General features: G+C 36.1%; 1 protein-coding gene across 2 annotated transcripts in view; it reads left to right on the plus strand.

Moving 5' to 3' along the window:
* The first annotated feature begins 3,771 nt into the window (after positions 1-3,771).
* LOC127655760 (tubulin polymerization-promoting protein-like) overlaps positions 3,772-27,500 on the plus strand; it is a 37,613-nt gene continuing 13,884 nt past the window's right edge. Inside the window, exon 1 of one of the 2 annotated variants that reach the window (XM_052143735.1) lies at positions 3,772-3,865. Coding sequence is in view for 1 of the 2 variants with exons in the window: in XM_052143734.1 (XP_051999694.1) it covers positions 25,234-25,250 (17 nt within the window). In the remaining variant the exon portion in view is untranslated. Of the gene's footprint in view, positions 3,866-25,106; positions 25,251-27,500 lie in introns of those variants that run through there. The other variant, XM_052143734.1, reaches the window with a different exon arrangement.

Genomic DNA, 27,500 nt, shown 5'->3' on the forward strand with positions numbered 1-27,500 from the left:
CAATCAAACTTTACTGCAGAAAATCCCATAACAGTTTATAATTGTACTTTTTTACATATATTTTTAAAGTACGGGAACTAAAGAAATTGAATGCAAACAATATAATCTGTGCAATTAAATATATTTACTGTACAGTTGTAAAACTAAATTAAGAAGTTAATAAAAAAATTAAAAAAAGTGTAAAGTTAAACTAAAAAAAACAAAAATTATAAAATGTATGTTGTTAAAAAAAAAACTATCAAAACTTTAGAAATCATATAGTCCGGATACCTACACTTTTGTCTGGCTTAATTGCACAGATGAAGTACTAATAAAACTAGCTGGTAATGCTGCCTGACTATCACTGTTATTCTGATGAAGCTGGTTAAGCTAGTTTAAAAGCCTGGCGCAGAAGCCAGCACACTATCATCCCATGCTGGCTGACCAGCACCCAAAATACAACATAAGCTGGTTTCAGCATTTCAGCTGGGATGGCTTTAAGGTGTGTTTATATGTAATGAGATCCAGCTTGTACATGCTGTGCAGTGAGTTGGCCTCAAGAGGCGCACTAGCGACTGACGCTAGGGGCTATTGCATACACACCTCCCATGCTGGAGTCTCCAGTTTGAATCCAGGTCGAGCAGGACCTGTTACAGTGGTGCCGTGACCCGGATGGAAGTGAGGTTTAGGGGGTGAGTGTAACAGTAGCCACCTGGAAGTTAACCTCAGTGTATAAACCTCACTCACCTGGCCTCAAGAGGCACTCTAGCGACTGATGGTAGGGGCTATAGCGTGAAGCCTCCCATGCCGCAGTCTCTGGTTCAAATCCCGCTCAGAGCGGGTCGAGCAGGACCTGTTACAGTGGTGCCGTGACCCGGATGGAAGTGAGGTTTAGGGGGTGAGTGTAACAGTAGCCAGCTGGAAGTTAACCTCAGTGTATAAACCTCACTCACCTGGCCTCAAGAGGCACACTAGCGACTGACGCTAGGAGCCATGCCGGAGTCTCCGGTTTGAATCCCGCTCGGAGCGGGTCGAGCAGGACCTGTTACAGTGGTGCCGTGACCCGGAAGGAAGTGAGGTTTAGGGGGTGAGTGTAACAGTAGCCAGCTGGAAGTTAACCTCAGTGTATAAACCTCACTCACCTGGCCTCAAGAGGCACACTAGCGACTGACGCTAGGGGCTGTTGCGTGCACGCCTCCCATGCCGGAGTCTCCGGTTTGAATCCCGCTCGGAGCGGGTTGAGTAGGACCTGTTACAGTGGTGCCGTGACCCGGAAGGAAGTGAGGTTTAGGGGGTGAGTGTAATAGTAGCCAGCTGGAAGTAAACCTCACTCACCTAGCCTTAAGAGCCACACTAGCGACAGATGGTAGGGGCTGTAGCGTGAACGCCTCCCATGCCGAAGACCCGGTTCGAATCCCGCTCGGAACGGGTTCTGCAGGACTGGTTACAGTGGTGTCATGACCCGGATGGGAGTGAGGTTTGGTGGGGTGAGTATAACAGTAGCCAGCTGTAAGTAAACCTCAGTGTTTAAACCTCACTCACCAGGCCTCAAGAGGCACACTAGCGACTGACGCTAGGGGCTGTAGCGTGCATGCCTCCCATGCTGGAGTCTCCAGTTCCAATCCCGCTCAGAGCGGGGTCGAGCTGGATCTGTTACAGTGGTGCCGTGACCCGGAAGGAAGTGAGGTTTAGGGGGTGAGTATAATAGTAGCCAGCTGGAAGTTAACCTCAGTGTTTAAACCTCACTCACCTGGCCTCAAGAGGCACACTAGCGACTGGCTCTAGGGGCTGTTGCGTGCACACCTCCCATGCCAGAGTTTCCAGTTCGAATCCAGGTCGAGCAGGACCTGTTACAGTGGTGCTGTGACCCAGATGAAAGTGAGTTTTAGTGGGTGAGTGTAACAGTAGCCAGCTGGAAGTTAACCTCAGTGTTTAAACCTCACTCACCTGGCCTCAAGAGGCACACTAGTGACTGACGTCAGAGGCTGTAGCGCACCCACCTTCCTTACATAAAATTAAACCCAATTCATACAGTGACACAATAGCTGTCAGTATTTAAGGTTAAGTTTAAGTTTGCAGTTTGAGATATATGACAAATAGGGGTGACCGTTTTATCTATAAGGTGAGAAATGCAAGTGTGACTCAGATGTGAAAAGCCTCCTGACAGACACTTAAAAAGATTACTTACCGTGGCAACAAATGGCCATAACACGTAAGGAAGCGTCAGTTACTATACATCCAAAATGGTATATAATCGGATGTATACGGACTTGTGTAATTTGAGACTCCATGCCAGTAGATTTCTGAATCCGTCTTAAATTCAGCAGGAGTCTACTGGTCCGGATACAGCACTCTTTGTGCAGTGTGAGCTCTGGAGAGATGAATGCATTCCCAACGGTATGTGAAGACATCTTAACTGCATTCCAGCATTTCCATCTTGATCTTGTTTACCATCTCAAAGGAAACCGTTATTCCCAAGGGAGAAAACATTGTCCAGACTACTGAAGATATTCTGTTCCAGGCCGCATGCCACAGCACATTTACCCTCATTTTATGCATGTTTGAAGCATGTGAAGCTTCTACTGTCTGTCTTTATGCATAAATTAATCACTCTTAAGATGCACGATTAGGGTTGAATTGAATTTGAAAAATCAATGTTTACATATTGTATAGAGTTTGACTCACTGTTCAGGATGGTGTGATGCCTAAAGTGGCTCAACACTGGCTGTTGATTGAAAGATTGTGGGTTTGAACTTTAACCATTGTGCCCTGAACATCAGGTTATAGTGTTCTGAAACTCGAACAAGAATACTCTAGGCTTTTTATTTTTATTGCTACATGGAAGTATTTATTGCTACTTAAATGTTGTTGTTTCTACTTAATAATTTTAATTGAATGAACTCAAATTTAGGTCATGCAAGAACGCACCTTAAATAAAGAAGATTATATCTGATTCTTGGTTAATTGTGAAACAAGCTTATTTATCCACATTAATGCACAGACACCTCACTTTAGTTGCACATGCATAAGAAGAACTTAAATAAAGCTCCTTTTAGTTTCCTTTGACCAAGCAAACATAATTAAATCATTCAAGCCATTGTGGGTATTCCCCATAGCCTCAATATTGTACTCAATAATTTGAGTTGTTAACACTAAAATCTCACACTTAAAGGGACAGTTCACCCAAAAATGAAAATTCTCTCATCACTTACTCACCCTCATGCCATCCCAGATGTGTATGACTTTATTTCTTCTGCAGAACACCGATTCTGTAGGTCCATACAATGCAACTGAATGGTGACTGGACATTTCAAGCTCCAAAAAGCACATAAAGGCAGCATAAAATGAATCCATATGACTCCAAAGGTTTAATCCATGTCTTCAGAAGCGATGCAATCATTTTGTGTGGGAAACAGATCAATATTCAATCCTTTTTCAGAATGTGAAAGTAAAAGTGGAGATTTATAGTACAAAAGGACTTAAATATGAACCGTTTCTCACCCAGACCTATCATATCACTTCTTAAGACATGGATTAAACCACTGGAGTAGAATGGATTCATTTTATGTTGCCTTTGTGTGATTTCTGGAACTTTAAAGTTCTGGTCACCATTCACTTGCATTGTATGGACCTACAGAGCTGAGATATTCTTCTAAACATCTTAATTTGTGTTCTGCAGAAGAAAGAAACTCATGCATATCTGGAATGGCATGAGTGTAAGTAAATAATGAGATGCAACCCCCCCTTTTCTGAATGATCCACGCGGGTTTGTTGAGTCTGAAGTGGCGCGCACATTGCAGCGAGCGTCTCCAACAGACATCTCATGTATACACGTTCTTTTAGACACTGACAAAGAGCAGAAAAGGACAGAGGAAACATCATTCAGGTAATCTCAGTCTGTGATTGCTGTTGAAGCGCATTCTGCCAAATATCATTTGATTTAAACACGCGTTATGATACGATGTTGCATGCGGGTTTACAGGAGGGTGTTTGTGTTTATCATTATCCATTTCCATAAACAAACCGAGCAGATTGTATGCTTTATTAATGATGAACTTTGTCACGGAACTCGTTTTTATTTGTTTGGTTTCATTTTCGCTCTGTGCGTTGCGCAATTCTGTGTTGTTGCGGGTTATTTAAGAGCAATATCGATACATTGTTGCGGGTCATTTAAGAGCAATATTGAGACATTGTTGCGGGTCATTTAAGAGCAATATTGAGACATTGTTGCGGGTCATTTATGAGCAATATCGATACATTGTTGCGGGTCATTTAAGAGCAATATCGATACATTGTTGCGGGTCATTTATGAGCAATATTGATACATTGTTGGGGGTTATTTAAGAGCAATATCGATACATTGTTGCGGGTCATTTAAGAGCAATATTGAGACATTGTTGCGGGTCATTTAAGAGCAATATTGATACATTGTTGCGGGTCATTTAAGAGCAATATTGATACATTGTTGCGGGTCATTTAAGAGCAATATCGATACATTGTTGCGGGTCATTTAAGAGCAATATTGATACATTGTTGCGGGTCATTTAAGAGCAATATTGAGACATTGTTGGGGTCATTTAAGAGCAATATCGATACATTGTTGCGGGTCATTTAAGAGCAATATTGAGACATTGTTATGGGTCATTTAAGAGCAATATCGATACATTGTTGCGGGTCATTTAAGAGCAATATTGAGACATTGTTATGGGTCATTTAAGAGCAATATCGATACATTGTTGTGGGTCATTTAAGAGCAATATTGAGACATTGTTGTGGTCATTTAAGAGCAATATCGATACATTGTTGCGGGTCATTTAAGAGCAATATTGATACATTGTTGCGGGTTATTTAAGAGCAATATCGATACATTGTTGGGGGTTATTTAAGAGCAATATCGATACATTGTTGTGGTCATTTAAGAGCAATATTGAGACATTGTTGTGGGTCATTTAAGAGCAATATTGAGACATTGTTATGGGTCATTTATGAGCAATATCGATACATTGTTGCGGTCATTTAAGAGCAATATTGATACATTGTTGTGGTCATTTAAGAGCAATATTGATACATTGTTGCGGGTCATTTAAGAGCAATATTGAGACATTGTTGGGGGTCATTTAAGAGCAATATCGATACATTGTTGTGGTCATTTAAGAGCAATATTGAGACATTGTTGTGGTCATTTAAGAGCAATATTGATACATTGTTGTGGGTCATTTAAGAGCAATATTGATACATTGTTGGGGTCATTTAAGAGCAATATTGATACATTGTTATGGGTCATTTAAGAGCAATATTGATACATTGTTATGGTCATTTAAGAGCAATATTGATACATTGTTATGGGTCATTTAAGAGCAATATTGATACATTGTTGCGGGTCATTTAAGAGCAATATTGATACATTGTTGTGGGTCATTTAAGAGCAATATTGATACATTGTTGTGGGTCATTTAAGAGCAATATTGATACATTGTTGTGGTCATTTAAGAGCAATATTGATACATTGTTATGGGTCATTTAAGAGCAATATTGAGACATTGTTATGGGTCATTTAAGAGCAATATTGATACATTGTTGTGGGTCATTTAAGAGCAATATCGATACATTGTTGCGGGTCATTTAAGAGCAATATTGATACATTGTTGTGGGTCATTTAAGAGCAATATTGATACATTGTTGTGGGTCATTTAAGAGCAATATCGATACATTGTTGTGGGTCATTTAAGAGCAATATTGATACATTGTTGCGGGTCATTTAAGAGCAATATTGATACATTGTTGTGGGTCATTTAAGAGCAATATTGATACATTGTTATGGTCATTTAAGAGCAATATTGATACATTGTTGTGGGTCATTTAAGAGCAATATTGATACATTGTTGGGGGTTATTTAAGAGCAATATTGATACATTGTTGGGGGTTATTTAAGAGCAATATTGATACATTGTTGTGGGTCATTTAAGAGCAATATTGATACATTGTTGTGGTCATTTAAGAGCAATATTGATACATTGTTGGGGTTATTTAAGAGCAATATTGATACATTGTTGGGGGTTATTTAAGAGCAATATTGATACATTGTTGTGGGTCATTTAAGAGCAATATTGATACATTGTTGTGGTCATTTAAGAGCAATATTGATACATTGTTGAGGGTCATTTAAGAGCAATATTGATACATTGTTGCGGGTCATTTAAGAGCAATATTGATACATTGTTGAGGGTTATTTAAGAGCAATATTGATACATTGTTGCGGGTCATTTAAGAGCAATATTGATACATTGTTGTGGGTCATTTAAGAGCAATATTGATACATTGTTGTGGGTCATTTAAGAGCAATATTGATACATTGTTGCGGGTCATTTAAGAGCAATATTGATACATTGTTGTGGGTCATTTAAGAGCAATATTGATACATTGTTGGGGGTCATTTAAGAGCAATATTGATACATTGTTGTGGGTCATTTAAGAGCAATATTGATACATTGTTGCGGGTCATTTAAGAGCAATATTGATACATTGTTGAGGGTCATTTAAGAGCAATATTGATACATTGTTAGTGGTCATTTAAGAGCAATATTGATACATTGTTATGGGTCATTTAAGAGCAATATTGATACATTGTTGGGGGTCATTTAAGAGCAATATTGATACATTGTTGCGGGTCATTTAAGAGCAATATTGATACATTGTTATGGTCATTTAAGAGCAATATTGATACATTGTTGCGGGTCATTTAAGAGCAATATTGATACATTGTTGGGGGTCATTTAAGAGCAATATTGATACATTGTTGGGGGTTATTTAAGAGCAATATTGATACATTGTTGTGGTCATTTAAGAGCAATATTGATACATTGTTGTGGTCATTTAAGAGCAATATTGATACATTGTTGGGGGTCATTTAAGAGCAATATTGATACATTGTTGCGGGTCATTTAAGAGCAATATTGAGACATTGTTGTGGTCATTTAAGAGCAATATTGATACATTGTTGCGGGTCATTTAAGAGCAATATTGATACATTGTTATGGGTCATTTAAGAGCAATATTGATACATTGTTGCGGTCATTTAAGAGCAATATTGATACATTGTTGCGGGTCATTTAAGAGCAATATTGATACATTGTTATGGGTCATTTAAGAGCAATATTGATACATTGTTGCGGGTCATTTAAGAGCAATATTGATACATTGTTGCGGGTCATTTAAGAGCAATATTGATACATTGTTATGGTCATTTAAGAGCAATATTGATACATTGTTGTGGGTCATTTAAGAGCAATATTGATACATTGTTGTGGGTCATTTAAGAGCAATATTGATACATTGTTGTGGGTCATTTAAGAGCAATATTGATACATTGTTGCGGGTCATTTAAGAGCAATATTGATACATTGTTGTGGGTCATTTAAGAGCAATATTGATACATTGTTGCGGGTCATTTAAGAGCAATATTGATACATTGTTGCGGTCATTTAAGAGCAATATCGATACATTGTTATGGTCATTTAAGAGCAATATTGATACATTGTTGCGGGTCATTTAAGAGCAATATTGATACATTGTTGTGGGTCATTTAAGAGCAATATTGATACATTGTTGTGGGTCATTTAAGAGCAATATTGATACATTGTTGCGGGTCATTTAAGAGCAATATTGATACATTGTTGTGGTCATTTAAGAGCAATATTGATACATTGTTATGGGTCATTTAAGAGCAATATTGATACATTGTTGTGGTCATTTAAGAGCAATATTGATACATTGTTGTGGGTCATTTAAGAGCAATATTGATACATTGTTGTGGTCATTTAAGAGCAATATTGATACATTGTTGTGGTCATTTAAGAGCAATATTGATACATTGTTGCGGGTCATTTAAGAGCAATATTGATACATTGTTGCGGGTCATTTAAGAGCAATATTGATACATTGTTGTGGTCATTTAAGAGCAATATTGATACATTGTTGCGGGTCATTTAAGAGCAATATTGATACATTGTTGTGGTCATTTAAGAGCAATATTGATACATTGTTGCGGGTCATTTAAGAGCAATATTGATACATTGTTATGGGTCATTTAAGAGCAATATTGATACATTGTTGTGGTCATTTAAGAGCAATATTGATACATTGTTGCGGTCATTTAAGAGCAATATTGATACATTGTTGCGGTCATTTAAGAGCAATATTGATACATTGTTATGGTCATTTAAGAGCAATATTGATACATTGTTGTGGTCATTTAAGAGCAATATTGATACATTGTTGCGGGTCATTTAAGAGCAATATTGATACATTGTTATGGTCATTTAAGAGCAATATTGATACATTGTTGTGGGTCATTTAAGAGCAATATTGATACATTGTTGTGGTCATTTAAGAGCAATATTGATACATTGTTGTGGGTCATTTAAGAGCAATATCGATACATTGTTGCGGGTCATTTAAGAGCAATATTGATACATTGTTGTGGTCATTTAAGAGCAATATTGATACATTGTTGCGGGTCATTTAAGAGCAATATTGATACATTGTTGCGGTCATTTAAGAGCAATATCGATACATTGTTGCGGGTCATTTAAGAGCAATATTGATACATTGTTGTGGGTCATTTAAGAGCAATATTGATACATTGTTGTGGTCATTTAAGAGCAATATTGATACATTGTTGCGGGTCATTTAAGAGCAATATTGATACATTGTTGTGGTCATTTAAGAGCAATATTGATACATTGTTGTGGGTCATTTAAGAGCAATATTGATACATTGTTGCGGGTCATTTAAGAGCAATATTGATACATTGTTGCGGGTCATTTAAGAGCAATATTGATACATTGTTGTGGGTCATTTAAGAGCAATATTGATACATTGTTGCGGGTCATTTAAGAGCAATATTGATACATTGTTGCGGGTCATTTAAGAGCAATATTGATACATTGTTGTGGGTCATTTAAGAGCAATATTGATACATTGTTGCGGGTCATTTAAGAGCAATATTGATACATTGTTAGTGGTCATTTAAGAGCAATATTGATACATTGTTGTGGGTCATTTAAGAGCAATATTGATACATTGTTGTGGGTCATTTAAGAGCAATATTGATACATTGTTAGTGGTCATTTAAGAGCAATATTGATACATTGTTGCGGTCATTTAAGAGCAATATTGATACATTGTTATGGTCATTTAAGAGCAATATTGATACATTGTTGCGGTCATTTAAGAGCAATATTGATACATTGTTGCGGGTCATTTAAGAGCAATATTGATACATTGTTATGGTCATTTAAGAGCAATATTGATACATTGTTGCGGGTCATTTAAGAGCAATATTGATACATTGTTGCGGGTCATTTAAGAGCAATATTGATACATTGTTGCGGGTCATTTAAGAGCAATATTGATACATTGTTATGGTCATTTAAGAGCAATATTGATACATTGTTGCGGGTCATTTAAGAGCAATATTGATACATTGTTGCGGGTCATTTAAGAGCAATATTGATACATTGTTATGGGTCATTTAAGAGCAATATTGATACATTGTTGCGGGTTATTTAAGAGCAATATTGATACATTGTTGGGGTCATTTAAGAGCAATATTGATACATTGTTGTGGTCATTTAAGAGCAATATTGATACATTGTTGTGGGTCATTTAAGAGCAATATTGATACATTGTTGTGGGTCATTTAAGAGCAATATTGATACATTGTTGCGGGTTATTTAAGAGCAATATTGATACATTGTTGAGGGTTATTTAAGAGCAATATTGATACATTGTTAGGGTCATTTAAGAGCAATATTGATACATTGTTGCGGGTCATTTAAGAGCAATATTGATACATTGTTGTGGGTCATTTAAGAGCAATATTGATACATTGTTGAGGGTCATTTAAGAGCAATATTGATACATTGTTGCGGGTCATTTAAGAGCAATATTGATACATTGTTGCGGGTCATTTAAGAGCAATATTGATACATTGTTGGGGGTTATTTAAGAGCAATATTGATACATTGTTGTGGGTCATTTAAGAGCAATATTGATACATTGTTGCGGGTCATTTAAGAGCAATATTGATACATTGTTGCGGGTCATTTAAGAGCAATATTGATACATTGTTGTGGGTCATTTAAGAGCAATATTGATACATTGTTGCGGGTCATTTAAGAGCAATATTGATACATTGTTGTGGGTCATTTAAGAGCAATATTGATACATTGTTGTGGTCATTTAAGAGCAATATTGATACATTGTTGCGGGTCATTTAAGAGCAATATTGATACATTGTTGTGGTCATTTAAGAGCAATATTGATACATTGTTGTGGGTCATTTAAGAGCAATATTGATACATTGTTGTGGTCATTTAAGAGCAATATTGATACATTGTTGCGGGTCATTTAAGAGCAATATTGATACATTGTTGTGGTCATTTAAGAGCAATATTGATACATTGTTATGGGTCATTTAAGAGCAATATTGATACATTGTTGCGGTCATTTAAGAGCAATATTGATACATTGTTGTGGTCATTTAAGAGCAATATTGATACATTGTTGCGGGTTATTTAAGAGCAATATTGATACATTGTTGTGGGTCATTTAAGAGCAATATTGATACATTGTTGCGGGTCATTTAAGAGCAATATTGATACATTGTTGTGGGTCATTTAAGAGCAATATTGATACATTGTTGCGGGTCATTTAAGAGCAATATTGATACATTGTTGCGGGTCATTTAAGAGCAATATTGATACATTGTTGTGGGTCATTTAAGAGCAATATTGATACATTGTTGTGGGTCATTTAAGAGCAATATTGATACATTGTTGTGGTCATTTAAGAGCAATATTGATACATTGTTGTGGTCATTTAAGAGCAATATTGATACATTGTTGCGGGTCATTTAAGAGCAATATTGATACATTGTTGTGGGTCATTTAAGAGCAATATTGATACATTGTTGCGGGTCATTTAAGAGCAATATTGATACATTGTTAGTGGTCATTTAAGAGCAATATTGATACATTGTTGCGGGTCATTTAAGAGCAATATTGATACATTGTTGCGGGTCATTTAAGAGCAATATTGATACATTGTTGTGGGTTATTTAAGAGCAATATTGATACATTGTTGCGGGTCATTTAAGAGCAATATTGATACATTGTTGTGGGTCATTTAAGAGCAATATTGATACATTGTTGAGGGTCATTTAAGAGCAATATTGATACATTGTTGCGGGTTATTTAAGAGCAATATTGATACATTGTTGTGGTCATTTAAGAGCAATATTGATACATTGTTATGGTCATTTAAGAGCAATATTGATACATTGTTGCGGGTCATTTAAGAGCAATATTGATACATTGTTGCGGGTTATTTAAGAGCAATATTGATACATTGTTGGGGGTCATTTAAGAGCAATATTGATACATTGTTGGGGGTTATTTAAGAGCAATATTGATACATTGTTGCGGGTTATTTAAGAGCAATATTGATACATTGTTGCGGGTCATTTAAGAGCAATATTGATACATTGTTGCGGGTCATTTAAGAGCAATATTGATACATTGTTGCGGGTCATTTAAGAGCAATATTGATACATTGTTGTGGTCATTTAAGAGCAATATTGATACATTGTTGCGGGTCATTTAAGAGCAATATTGATACATTGTTGGGGTTATTTAAGAGCAATATTGATACATTGTTAGTGGTCATTTAAGAGCAATATTGATACATTGTTGCGGGTCATTTAAGAGCAATATTGATACATTGTTGGGGGTCATTTAAGAGCAATATTGATACATTGTTGCGGGTCATTTAAGAGCAATATTGATACATTGTTGCGGGTCATTTAAGAGCAATATTGATACATTGTTATGGTCATTTAAGAGCAATATTGATACATTGTTGCGGGTCATTTAAGAGCAATATTGATACATTGTTGTGGGTCATTTAAGAGCAATATTGATACATTGTTGCGGGTCATTTAAGAGCAATATTGATACATTGTTGCGGGTCATTTAAGAGCAATATTGATACATTGTTGTGGGTCATTTAAGAGCAATATTGATACATTGTTGGGGGTTATTTAAGAGCAATATTGATACATTGTTAGTGGTCATTTAAGAGCAATATTGATACATTGTTGTGGTCATTTAAGAGCAATATTGATACATTGTTGAGGGTCATTTAAGAGCAATATTGATACATTGTTGTGGGTCATTTAAGAGCAATATTGATACATTGTTGGTGGTCATTTAAGAGCAATATTGATACATTGTTGCGGGTCATTTAAGAGCAATATTGATACATTGTTGCGGGTCATTTAAGAGCAATATTGATACATTGTTGTGGGTCATTTAAGAGCAATATTGATACATTGTTGCGGGTCATTTAAGAGCAATATTGATACATTGTTGTGGGTCATTTAAGAGCAATATTGATACATTGTTGAGGGTCATTTAAGAGCAATATTGATACATTGTTGCGGGTCATTTAAGAGCAATATTGATACATTGTTGCGGGTCATTTAAGAGCAATATTGATACATTGTTGCGGGTCATTTAAGAGCAATATTGATACATTGTTGCGGGTCATTTAAGAGCAATATTGATACATTGTTGTGGGTCATTTAAGAGCAATATTGATACATTGTTGCGGGTCATTTAAGAGCAATATTGATACATTGTTGTGGGTCATTTAAGAGCAATATTGATACATTGTTGCGGGTCATTTAAGAGCAATATTGATACATTGTTGGGGTCATTTAAGAGCAATATTGATACATTGTTGGGGGTCATTTAAGAGCAATATTGATACATTGTTAGTGGTCATTTAAGAGCAATATTGATACATTGTTGGGGGTCATTTAAGAGCAATATTGATACATTGTTGGTGGTCATTTAAGAGCAATATTGATACATTGTTGCGGGTCATTTAAGAGCAATATTGATACATTGTTGCGGGTCATTTAAGAGCAATATTGATACATTGTTGCGGGTCATTTAAGAGCAATATTGATACATTGTTGCGGGTCATTTAAGAGCAATATTGATACATTGTTGCGGGTCATTTAAGAGCAATATTGATACATTGTTGTGGTCATTTAAGAGCAATATTGATACATTGTTGCGGGTCATTTAAGAGCAATATTGATACATTGTTGCGGGTCATTTAAGAGCAATATTGATACATTGTTGCGGGTCATTTAAGAGCAATATTGATACATTGTTGTGGGTCATTTAAGAGCAATATTGATACATTGTTGCGGGTCATTTAAGAGCAATATTGATACATTGTTGCGGGTTATTTAAGAGCAATATTGATACATTGTTGGGGGTTATTTAAGAGCAATATTGATACATTGTTGCGGGTCATTTAAGAGCAATATTGATACATTGTTGCGGGTCATTTAAGAGCAATATTGATACATTGTTGTGGTCATTTAAGAGCAATATTGATACATTGTTGCGGGTCATTTAAGAGCAATATTGATACATTGTTGCGGGTCATTTAAGAGCAATATTGATACATTGTTGCGGGTCATTTAAGAGCAATATTGATACATTGTTGCGGGTCATTTAAGAGCAATATTGATACATTGTTGTGGGTCATTTAAGAGCAATATTGATACATTGTTGTGGGTCATTTAAGAGCAATATTGATACATTGTTGCGGGTCATTTAAGAGCAATATTGATACATTGTTGCGGGTCATTTAAGAGCAATATTGATACATTGTTATGGTCATTTAAGAGCAATATTGATACATTGTTGCGGGTCATTTAAGAGCAATATTGATACATTGTTGCGGGTCATTTAAGAGCAATATTGATACATTGTTGCGGGTCATTTAAGAGCAATATTGATACATTGTTGTGGGTCATTTAAGAGCAATATTGATACATTGTTGCGGGTCATTTAAGAGCAATATTGATACATTGTTGCGGGTCATTTAAGAGCAATATTGATACATTGTTGTGGGTCATTTAAGAGCAATATTGATACATTGTTGCGGGTCATTTAAGAGCAATATTGATACATTGTTGTGGGTCATTTAAGAGCAATATTGATACATTGTTATGGTCATTTAAGAGCAATATTGATACATTGTTGCGGGTCATTTAAGAGCAATATTGATACATTGTTGGGGGTCATTTAAGAGCAATATTGATACATTGTTGCGGGTCATTTAAGAGCAATATTGATACATTGTTGGGGGTCATTTAAGAGCAATATTGATACATTGTTGCGGGTCATTTAAGAGCAATATTGATACATTGTTGCGGGTTATTTAAGAGCAATATTGATACATTGTTGGGGGTCATTTAAGAGCAATATTGATACATTGTTGCGGGTCATTTAAGAGCAATATTGATACATTGTTGGGGGTTATTTAAGAGCAATATTGATACATTGTTGCGGGTCATTTAAGAGCAATATTGATACATTGTTGCGGGTCATTTAAGAGCAATATTGATACATTGTTGTGGGTCATTTAAGAGCAATATTGATACATTGTTGCGGGTTATTTAAGAGCAATATTGATACATTGTTGCGGGTCATTTAAGAGCAATATTGATACATTGTTGTGGGTCATTTAAGAGCAATATTGATACATTGTTGCGGGTTATTTAAGAGCAATATTGATACATTGTTGCGGGTTATTTAAGAGCAATATTGATACATTGTTGCGGGTCATTTAAGAGCAATATTGATACATTGTTGCGGGTCATTTAAGAGCAATATTGATACATTGTTGCGGGTTATTTAAGAGCAATATTGATACATTGTTGCGGGTCATTTAAGAGCAATATTGATACATTGTTGCGGGTCATTTAAGAGCAATATTGATACATTGTTGCGGGTCATTTAAGAGCAATATTGATACATTGTTGCGGGTCATTTAAGAGCAATATTGATACATTGTTGCGGGTTATTTAAGAGCAATATTGATACATTGTTGCGGGTTATTTAAGAGCAATATTGATACATTGTTGCGGGTCATTTAAGAGCAATATTGATACATTGTTGCGGGTCATTTAAGAGCAATATTGATACATTGTTGCGGGTCATTTAAGAGCAATATTGATACATTGTTGCGGGTTATTTAAGAGCAATATTGATACATTGTTGGGGGTTATTTAAGAGCAATATTGATACATTGTTGCGGGTCATTTAAGAGCAATATTGATACATTGTTGCGGGTCATTTAAGAGCAATATTGATACATTGTTGCGGGTCATTTAAGAGCAATATTGATACATTGTTGCGGGTCATTTAAGAGCAATATTGATACATTGTTGCGGGTCATTTAAGAGCAATATTGATACATTGTTGCGGGTCATTTAAGAGCAATATTGATACATTGTTGCGGGTCATTTAAGAGCAATATTGATACATTGTTGCGGGTCATTTAAGAGCAATATTGATACATTGTTGCGGGTCATTTAAGAGCAATATTGATACATTGTTGCGGGTCATTTAAGAGCAATATTGATACATTGTTGTGGGTCATTTAAGAGCAATATTGATACATTGTTGCGGGTCATTTAAGAGCAATATTGATACATTGTTGCGGGTCATTTAAGAGCAATATTGATACATTGTTGCGGGTCATTTAAGAGCAATATTGATACATTGTTGCGGGTCATTTAAGAGCAATATTGATACATTGTTGCGGGTCATTTAAGAGCAATATTGATACATTGTTGCGGGTCATTTAAGAGCAATATTGATACATTGTTGCGGGTCATTTAAGAGCAAAATTGATACATTGTTGCGGGTCATTTAAGAGCAATATTGATACATTGTTGCGGGTTATTTAAGAGCAATATTGATACATTGTTGCGGGTCATTTAAGAGCAATATTGATACATTGTTGAGGGTTATTTAAGAGCAATATTGATACATTGTTGCGGGTTATTTAAGAGCAATATTGATACATTGTTGCGGGTCATTTAAGAGCAATATTGATACATTGTTGCGGGTCATTTAAGAGCAATATTGATACATTGTTATGGGTCATTTAAGAGCAATATTGATACATTGTTGCGGGTCATTTAAGAGCAATATTGATACATTGTTGCGGGTCATTTAAGAGCAATATTGATACATTGTTGCGGGTCATTTAAGAGCAATATTGATACATTGTTGCGGGTCATTTAAGAGCAATATTGATACATTGTTGCGGGTCATTTAAGAGCAATATTGATACATTGTTGTGGGTCATTTAAGAGCAATATTGATACATTGTTGCGGGTCATTTAAGAGCAATATTGATACATTGTTGCGGGTCATTTAAGAGCAATATTGATACATTGTTGCGGGTCATTTAAGAGCAATATTGATACATTGTTGCGGGTCATTTAAGAGCAATATTGATACATTGTTGTGGGTCATTTAAGAGCAATATTGATACATTGTTGTGGTCATTTAAGAGCAATATTGATACATTGTTGCGGGTCATTTAAGAGCAATATTGATACATTGTTGCGGGTCATTTAAGAGCAATATTGATACATTGTTGTGGGTCATTTAAGAGCAATATTGATACATTGTTGCGGGTTATTTAAGAGCAATATTGATACATTGTTGCGGGTCATTTAAGAGCAATATTGATACATTGTTGTGGGTCATTTAAGAGCAATATTGATACATTGTTGCGGGTCATTTAAGAGCAATATTGATACATTGTTGTGGTCATTTAAGAGCAATATTGATACATTGTTGGGGTTATTTAAGAGCAATATTGATACATTGTTGTGGGTCATTTAAGAGCAATATTGATACATTGTTGCGGGTCATTTAAGAGCAATATTGATACATTGTTGCGGGTCATTTAAGAGCAATATTGATACATTGTTGGGGTCATTTAAGAGCAATATTGATACATTGTTGGGGTCATTTAAGAGCAATATTGATACATTGTTGTGGGTCATTTAAGAGCAATATTGATACATTGTTGCGGGTCATTTAAGAGCAATATTGATACATTGTTGCGGGTCATTTAAGAGCAATATTGATACATTGTTGCGGGTCATTTAAGAGCAATATTGATACATTGTTGCGGGTCATTTAAGAGCAATATTGATACATTGTTGCGGGTCATTTAAGAGCAATATTGATACATTGTTGTGGGTCATTTAAGAGCAATATTGATACATTGTTGCGGGTCATTTAAGAGCAATATTGATACATTGTTGCGGGTCATTTAAGAGCAATATTGATACATTGTTGTGGGTCATTTAAGAGCAATATTGATACATTGTTGCGGGTCATTTAAGAGCAATATTGATACATTGTTGCGGGTCATTTAAGAGCAATATTGATACATTGTTGCGGGTCATTTAAGAGCAATATTGATACATTGTTGTGGGTCATTTAAGAGCAATATTGATACATTGTTGCGGGTCATTTAAGAGCAATATTGATACATTGTTGCGGGTCATTTAAGAGCAATATTGATACATTGTTGCGGGTCATTTAAGAGCAATATTGATACATTGTTGCGGGTCATTTAAGAGCAATATTGATACATTGTTGTGGGTCATTTAAGAGCAATATTGATACATTGTTGCGGGTCATTTAAGAGCAATATTGATACATTGTTGCGGGTCATTTAAGAGCAATATTGATACATTGTTGCGGGTCATTTAAGAGCAATATTGATACATTGTTGCGGGTCATTTAAGAGCAATATCGATACATTGTTGCGGGTCATTTAAGAGCAATATCGATACATTGTTGCGGGTCATTTAAGAGCAATATTGATACATTGTTGTGGTCATTTAAGAGCAATATTGATACATTGTTGCGGGTCATTTAAGAGCAATATCGATACATTGTTGTGGGTCATTTAAGAGCAATATTGATACATTGTTGCGGGTCATTTAAGAGCAATATTGATACATTGTTGCGGGTCATTTAAGAGCAATATTGATACATTGTTGTGGGTCATTTAAGAGCAATATTGATACATTGTTGCGGGTCATTTAAGAGCAATATTGATACATTGTTGCGGGTCATTTAAGAGCAATATTGATACATTGTTGCGGGTCATTTAAGAGCAATATTGATACATTGTTGCGGGTCATTTAAGAGCAATATTGATACATTGTTGCGGGTCATTTAAGAGCAATATTGATACATTGTTGGGGGTTATTTAAGAGCAATATTGATACATTGTTGGGGGTCATTTAAGAGCAATATTGATACATTGTTGCGGGTCATTTAAGAGCAATATTGATACATTGTTGCGGGTCATTTAAGAGCAATATTGATACATTGTTGCGGGTCATTTAAGAGCAATATTGAGACATTGTTGCGGGTCATTTAAGAGCAATATTGATACATTGTTAGGGTCATTTAAGAGCAATATTGATACATTGTTGCGGGTCATTTAAGAGCAATATTGATACATTGTTGCGGGTCATTTAAGAGCAATATTGATACATTGTTATGGGTCATTTAAGAGCAATATTGATACATTGTTGTGGGTCATTTAAGAGCAATATTGATACATTGTTGCGGGTTATTTAAGAGCAATATTGATACATTGTTGGGGGTTATTTAAGAGCAATATTGATACATTGTTGCGGGTCATTTAAGAGCAATATTGATACATTGTTGCGGGTCATTTAAGAGCAATATCGATACATTGTTGCGGGTTATTTAAGAGCAATATTGATACATTGTTGGGGGTTATTTAAGAGCAATATTGATACATTGTTGGGGGTTATTTAAGAGCAATATTGATACATTGTTGCGGGTTATTTAAGAGCAATATTGATACATTGTTGCGGGTTATTTAAGAGCAATATTGATACATTGTTGGGGGTTATTTAAGAGCAATATTGATACATTGTTGCGGGTTATTTAAGAGCAATATTGATACATTGTTGGGGGTTATTTAAGAGCAATATTGATACATTGTTGCGGGTTATTTAAGAGCAATATTGATACATTGTTGCGGGTTATTTAAGAGCAATATTGATACATTGTTGGGGGTTATTTAAGAGCAATATTGATACATTGTTGGGGTTATTTAAGAGCAATATTGATACATTGTTGCGGGTTATTTAAGAGCAATATTGATACATTGTTGCGGGTTATTTAAGAGCAATATTGATACATTGTTGGGGTCATTTAAGAGCAATATTGATACATTGTTGCGGGTCATTTAAGAGCAATATTGATACATTGTTGGGGGTTATTTAAGAGCAATATTGATACATTGTTGGGGGTTATTTAAGAGCAATATTGATACATTGTTGGGGGTTATTTAAGAGCAATATTGATACATTGTTGCGGGTTATTTAAGAGCAATATTGATACATTGTTGCGGGTTATTTAAGAGCAATATCGATACATTGTTGGGGGTTATTTAAGAGCAATATTGATACATTGTTGTGGGTCATTTAAGAGCAATATTGATACATTGTTGTGGTCATTTAAGAGCAATATCGATACATTGTTGGGGTTATTTAAGAGCAATATTGATACATTGTTGGGGGTCATTTAAGAGCAATATCGATACATTGTTGCGGGTCATTTAAGAGCAATATTGATACATTGTTGCGGGTCATTTAAGAGCAATATTGATACATTGTTGCGGGTTATTTAAGAGCAATATCGATACATTGTTGGGGGTTATTTAAGAGCAATATTGATACATTGTTGCGGGTTATTTAAGAGCAATATTGATACATTGTTGCGGGTTATTTAAGAGCAATATTGATACATTGTTGCGGGTCATTTAAGAGCAATATTGATACATTGTTGCGGGTCATTTAAGAGCAATATCGATACATTGTTGCGGGTCATTTAAGAGCAATATCGATACATTGTTGCGGGTCATTTAAGAGCAATATCGATACATTGTTGCGGGTCATTTAAGAGCAATATTGATACATTGTTGCGGGTCATTTAAGAGCAATATCGATACATTGTTACGGGTCATTTAAGAGCAATATCGATACATTGTTGCGGGTCATTTAAGAGCAATATCGATACATTGTTGCGGGTCATTTAAGAGCAATATTGATACATTGTTGCGGGTCATTTAAGAGCAATATCGATACATTGTTGCGGGTCATTTAAGAGCAATATTGATACATTGTTGCGGTCATTTAAGAGCAATATTGATACATTGTTGCGGGTCATTTAAGAGCAATATCGATACATTGTTGCGGGTCATTTAAGAGCAATATCGATACATTGTTGCGGGTCATTTAAGAGCAATATCGATACATTGTTGCGGGTTATTTAAGAGCAATATCGATACATTGTTGCGGGTCATTTAAGAGCAATATCGATACATTGTTAGTGGTCATTTAAGAGCAATATTGATACATTGTTGCGGGTCATTTAAGAGCAATATCGATACATTGTTGCGGTCATTTAAGAGCAATATCGATACATTGTTGCGGGTCATTTAAGAGCAATATCGATACATTGTTGTGGGTCATTTAAGAGCAATATCGATACATTGTTGCGGGTTATTTAAGAGCAATATTGATACATTGTTGCGGGTTATTTAAGAGCAATATCGATACATTGTTGCGGGTTATTTAAGAGCAATATTGATACATTGTTGCGGGTTATTTAAGAGCAATATTGATACATTGTTATGGGTCATTTAAGAGCAATATTGATACATTGTTGCGGGTCATTTAAGAGCAATATTGATACATTGTTGCGGGTCATTTAAGAGCAATATTGATACATTGTTGTGGTCATTTAAGAGCAATATCGATACATTGTTGCGGGTCATTTAAGAGCAATATCGATACATTGTTGCGGGTCATTTAAGAGCAATATTGATACATTGTTGCGGGTCATTTAAGAGCAATATTGATACATTGTTGGGGGTCATTTAAGAGCAATATTGATACATTGTTGCGGGTCATTTAAGAGCAATATTGATACATTGTTGCGGGTCATTTAAGAGCAATATTGATACATTGTTATGGGTCATTTAAGAGCAATATTGATACATTGTTGCGGGTCATTTAAGAGCAATATTGATACACTGTTGGGGGTCATTTAAGAGCAATATTGATACATTGTTGCGGGTCATTTAAGAGCAATATCGATACATTGTTGGGGGTCATTTAAGAGCAATATCGATACATTGTTGCGGGTTATTTAAGAGCAATATCGATACATTGTTATGGGTTATTTAAGAGCAATATTGATACATTGTTGTGGGTCATTTAAGAGCAATATTGATACATTGTTGTGGTCATTTAAGAGCAATATTGATACATTGTTGCGGGTCATTTAAGAGCAATATTGATACATTGTTGCGGGTCATTTAAGAGCAATATTGATACATTGTTGCGGGTCATTTAAGAGCAATATTGATACATTGTTGCGGGTCATTTAAGAGCAATATTGATACATTGTTGTGGGTCATTTAAGAGCAATATCGATACATTGTTGCGGGTCATTTAAGAGCAATATCGATACATTGTTGGGGGTCATTTAAGAGCAATATCGATACATTGTTGCGGGTCATTTAAGAGCAATATCGATACATTGTTGCGGGTCATTTAAGAGCAATATCGATACATTGTTGCGGGTCATTTAAGAGCAATATCGATACATTGTTGCGGTCATTTAAGAGCAATATCGATACATTGTTGCGGGTCATTTAAGAGCAATATCGATACATTGTTGCGGGTCATTTAAGAGCAATATCGATACATTGTTGCGGGTCATTTAAGAGCAATATCGATACATTGTTGCGGGTTATTTAAGAGCAATATCGATACATTGTTGCGGGTTATTTAAGAGCAATATCGATACATTGTTGCGGGTCATTTAAGAGCAATATCGATACATTGTTGCGGGTCATTTAAGAGCAATATCGATACATTGTTGCGGGTCATTTAAGAGCAATATCGATACATTGTTGCGGGTTATTTAAGAGCAATATTGATACATTGTTGCGGGTCATTTAAGAGCAATATTGATACATTGTTGCGGGTCATTTAAGAGCAATATCGATACATTGTTGCGGGTCATTTAAGAGCAATATCGATACATTGTTGCGGTCATTTAAGAGCAATATCGATACATTGTTGTGGGTTATTTAAGAGCAATATCGATACAATGTTGCGGGTTAATTAAGAGCAATATCGATACATTGTTGCGGGTCATTTAAGAGCAATATCGATACATTGTTGGGGGTTATTTAAGAGCAATATTGATACATTGTTGCGGGTCATTTAAGAGCAATATTGATACATTGTTGCGGGTTATTTAAGAGCAATATTGATACATTGTTGCGGGTTATTTAAGAGCAATATTGATACATTGTTGCGGGTCATTTAAGAGCAATATTGATACATTGTTGCGGGTCATTTAAGAGCAATATCGATACATTGTTGCGGGTCATTTAAGAGCAATATCGATACATTGTTGGGGGTTATTTAAGAGCAATATCGATACATTGTTGCGGGTCATTTAAGAGCAATATTGATACATTGTTGCGGGTCATTTAAGAGCAATATTGATACATTGTTGGGGGTTATTTAAGAGCAATATTGATACATTGTTGCGGGTTATTTAAGAGCAATATTGATACATTGTTGCGGGTCATTTAAGAGCAATATTGATACATTGTTGCGGGTTATTTAAGAGCAATATTGATACATTGTTGGGGGTTATTTAAGAGCAATATTGATACATTGTTGCGGTCATTTAAGAGCAATATTGATACATTGTTGCGGGTTATTTAAGAGCAATATCGATACATTGTTGCGGGTTATTTAAGAGCAATATCGATACATTGTTGTGGTCATTTAAGAGCAATATTGAGACATTGTTGCGGGTCATTTAAGAGCAATATCGATACATTGTTGCGGGTCATTTAAGAGCAATATTGATACATTGTTGCGGGTCATTTAAGAGCAATATCGATACATTGTTGCGGGTCATTTAAGAGCAATATCGATACATTGTTGCGGGTCATTTAAGAGCAATATCGATACATTGTTGCGGGTCATTTAAGAGCAATATCGATACATTGTTGCGGGTCATTTAAGAGCAATATCGATACATTGTTGTGGTCATTTAAGAGCAATATTGATACATTGTTGCGGGTCATTTAAGAGCAATATCGATACATTGTTGCGGGTTATTTAAGAGCAATATCGATACATTGTTGCGGGTCATTTAAGAGCAATATTGATACATTGTTGCGGGTTATTTAAGAGCAATATTGATACATTGTTGCGGGTCATTTAAGAGCAATATCGATACATTGTTGCGGGTCATTTAAGAGCAATATTGATACATTGTTGCGGGTCATTTAAGAGCAATATCGATACATTGTTGTGGTCATTTAAGAGCAATATCGATACATTGTTGCGGGTCATTTAAGAGCAATATTGATACATTGTTGGGGGTCATTTAAGAGCAATATTGATACATTGTTGCGGGTCATTTAAGAGCAATATCGATACATTGTTGCGGGTCATTTAAGAGCAATATTGAGACATTGTTGCGGGTCATTTAAGAGCAATATCGATACATTGTTGCGGGTCATTTAAGAGCAATATTGATACATTGTTGCGGGTCATTTAAGAGCAATATTGATACATTGTTGCGGGTCATTTAAGAGCAATATCGATACATTGTTGCGGGTTATTTAAGAGCAATATTGATACATTGTTGCGGGTCATTTAAGAGCAATATCGATACATTGTTGCGGGTTATTTAAGAGCAATATTGATACATTGTTGCGGGTCATTTAAGAGCAATATCGATACATTGTTGCGGGTTATTTAAGAGCAATATTGATACATTGTTGCGGGTCATTTAAGAGCAATATCGATACATTGTTGCGGGTCATTTAAGAGCAATATCGATACATTGTTGGGGGTTATTTAAGAGCAATATCGATACATTGTTGCGGGTTATTTAAGAGCAATATCGATACATTGTTGCGGGTTATTTAAGAGCAATATTGATACATTGTTGCGGGTCATTTAAGAGCAATATCGATACATTGTTGCGGGTTATTTAAGATATATTTATTAGGATATACATGGTGATGTCAACCAAATCTGCAGATTTGACTGTTCAATTTACATTCATATATTTGAGAATTGCCTGTGCTGGTCATGTATGTGGTAATGTTGTAATTTGTCACGCCATCACATTTGTTTAGTCACATATGGTTGCATTGGGGGTGTACGCTTCATAAATGCAAAATAATGCAAAATATAATATCATTTTATTTATTTATTTGTGTTGATTTGGAGATAAATATGACCAGGCCATTTTCTATTAAAAAAAATATATATATATATATACACAGAAAACATGCCTTGATTGCATATCTTTTTTTAAACAAGATTTTTAATGTATTTTAATCTGACTTAAACAAAATCAACATTTTAAGCCATTTCAGAGCAAATAATACACATATATATATATATATATATATACATACATATATACACCGATCAGCCGGGTCAGGACTGTTATGGCGGCACGAGGGGGACCTAAATGATATTAGGCAGGTGGATTTAATGTTGTGGCTAATTGATACATCTGTATATACTGTTTATATAATATATATTCACATATATATATTATATTGTCAAAAGAATAAAACGCAGACCTAGTGTTTAGAAAACTTAAATATCAAAAAAATTTATAATTTATTGAATAAGCTGCACTTTGGCCTGGTAATACCAGTGATGGTTGGCGATGTCACCATCGACGAGGCAGCGAGTATATAGAACACTAGACAGCACTGACACAGTACTGCACAATGGGCCCTTAGTGGTGCTCAAACTGAATGGCATTATTGATAGTGAGTAATGAAGCTTTGTTTCTTTATTGAAAGACAAGTATAACACAACGCTCTTGAATAGGGACATCTTCAAGTGGATTTAAGGGTCCTTTTGAACATTGACTGTACTTCAGGAGTTCACTTTGGCCATAGAGTGCTCTTCTGTACCACCATAAAGAGAGATTCAGTTACTGTAGGCCATGTGGCGTAAGACGTGTTCCAACCTCTCCAACTATACGGCTGTGTGTCAGAGACACGCTGTTTGGCTTGCCTCCAAAGTTACTGCCCATTCCTGGTTGGTAGTGAAGGTCCAGACTCTGTGTTATAATGTTTGTGTAAGTGATTTAAAACTGCATTAACATAGGAAAGAAGATCCAGACCTGGTTTATCTTTGTAGAGGTGTACTTTGGCATGACAACACAGGGCTAGTACAGTATGGGAACTTCCAAGAGGTGAGCAATTGTCCGATTAAGTGTGAAATGAATGGTGAGTTTGTTAGCAATACTGTTTGAAGTTGGTATGTGTTCAAACATGTGAGGTGATGTGCTTATTGAAACCGAAGTTGTTTGAGACAGGTAGTGTGTTTCGTAGTCTTTTGACAATTGGCATAAAATCTAGTCCACATTGAAGCTTATTCTAGATAAGAACTGCCCACTTAGACCGTCTGACTGACATTTAAAGTGGCCAATTACACTTTGTTTTTAAGTACTGTTAAGGGGCGTGTTTATCTCATTTTGAACTTTCAGAAATTTATTGTTGGTGAAAATTTGGTTTTACCAATTAATCGTGCCGATAGTTGCTTTTTTTGGAACTATCATTATCGGCAAAAATCTATGCTGTTAGTTGCCAATAATTGTTTTAAATGTTTTCCTCCGTGTTCATTTAATAATTTTTTTCATTAAGGGCATGCAAAGAAGAATTTTACTTTGACGAGGGGAAACATGCCTTTTGTCAAGGGGAAACGTGCCCTTTGATGAAGGGAAATATCCCATTTGTCTAGGAGAAATATGCCCTTTGATGAGGGGAAAAATGCCTTTGTCAAGGGGAAACGTGCCCTTTGATGAGGGGAAACATCCCATTTGTCTAGGAGAAATATGCCCTTTGATGAGGGGAAAAATGCCTTTGTCAAGGGGAAACGTGCCCTTTGATGAGGGGAAACATCCCATTTGTCTAGGAGAAATATGCCCTTTGATGAGGGGAAACATCCCATTTGTCTAGGAGAAACGTGCTCTTTGATGAGGGGAAACATGCCTTTGTCAAGGGGAAACGTGCCCTTTGATGAGGGGAAATATCCCATTTGTCTAGGAGAAACGTGCTCTTTGATGAGGGGAAAAATGCCTTTGTCAAGGGGAAACGTGCCCTTTGATGAGGGGAAATATCCCATTTGTCAAGGGGAAACGTGCCCTTTGATGAGGGGAAATATCCCATTTGTCTAGGAGAAATATGCCCTTTGATGAGGGGAAACATCCCATTTGTCAAGGGGAAACGTGCCCTTTGATGAGGGGAAACATCCCATTTGTCCAGGGGAAACATGCCCTTTGATGAGGGGAAACATCCCATTTGTCGAGGAGAAACATGCCCTTTGATGAGGGGAAACATCCCATTTGTCGAGGAGAAACATGCCCTTTGATGAGGGGAAACATCCCATTTGTCAAGGGGAAACGTGCCCTTTGATGAGGGGAAACATCCCATTTGTCAAGGGGAAACGTGCCCTTTGATGATGGGAAACATACCATTTGTCAAGTGGAAACATGCCCTTTGATGAGGTGAAACATCCCCTTTGTCGAGGAGAAACGTGCCCTTTGATGAGGGGAAACATCCCATTTGTCAAGGAGAAACGTGCCCTTTGATGAGGGGAAACATCCCATTTGTCAAGGGGAAACGTGCCCTTTGATGAGGGGAAACATCCCATTTGTCAAGGGGAAATGTGCCCTTTGATGAGGGGAAACATCCCATTTGTCAAGGGGAAACGTGCCCTTTGATGATGGGAAACATGCCCTTTGTCAAGGGGAAACGTGCCCTTTGATGAGGGGAAACATCCCATTTGTCAAGGGGAAACATGCCCTTTGATGATGGGAAACATGCCCTTTGTCAAGGGAAACATGCCCTTTGATGATGGGAAACATGCCCTTTGTCAAGGGGAAAAGTGCCCTTTGATGATGGGAAACATGCCCTTAGTCAAGGGGACACGTGCCCTTTGATGATGGGAAACATGCCCTTTGATGATGGGAAACATGCCCTTTGTCAAGGGGAAAAGTGCCCTTTGATGATGGGAAACATGCCCTTAGTCAAGGGGACACATGCCCTTAGTCAAGGGGACACATGCCCTTTGATGAGGGGAAACATCCCTCGTCACCACATACAAGTGTCCATTATATTGCAAATAATAATAATTATATAAAGGCTATGACAAGTTTAATTTGGTAACTATTAAAAAATAGAGCATTTTAATGGAGCCAAGTCTCCGTCATTACAAAATAAGAGTCCCCATTGTGTATTTCAGGCTTGTTTAGTTTTAAAAGTCCCATGTTATGTATCTTACAGTATCTTCTTTTTTATTATTATTATTAGTGGTTGAAAAATAAACAACATCTGGGATTTTTTTCATTTTGTACTCTGGTTTCTCTGTCTGGGCTGACTAAGAAAATTTTGTGACATTCTATGAATCGATTTTAAAAACTATCGGTCGATTAATCGGTTAT

The sequence above is a fragment of the Xyrauchen texanus genome, chromosome 15, assembly GCF_025860055.1.
Source record: "Xyrauchen texanus isolate HMW12.3.18 chromosome 15, RBS_HiC_50CHRs, whole genome shotgun sequence".
NCBI lineage: Eukaryota > Metazoa > Chordata > Actinopteri > Cypriniformes > Catostomidae > Xyrauchen > Xyrauchen texanus.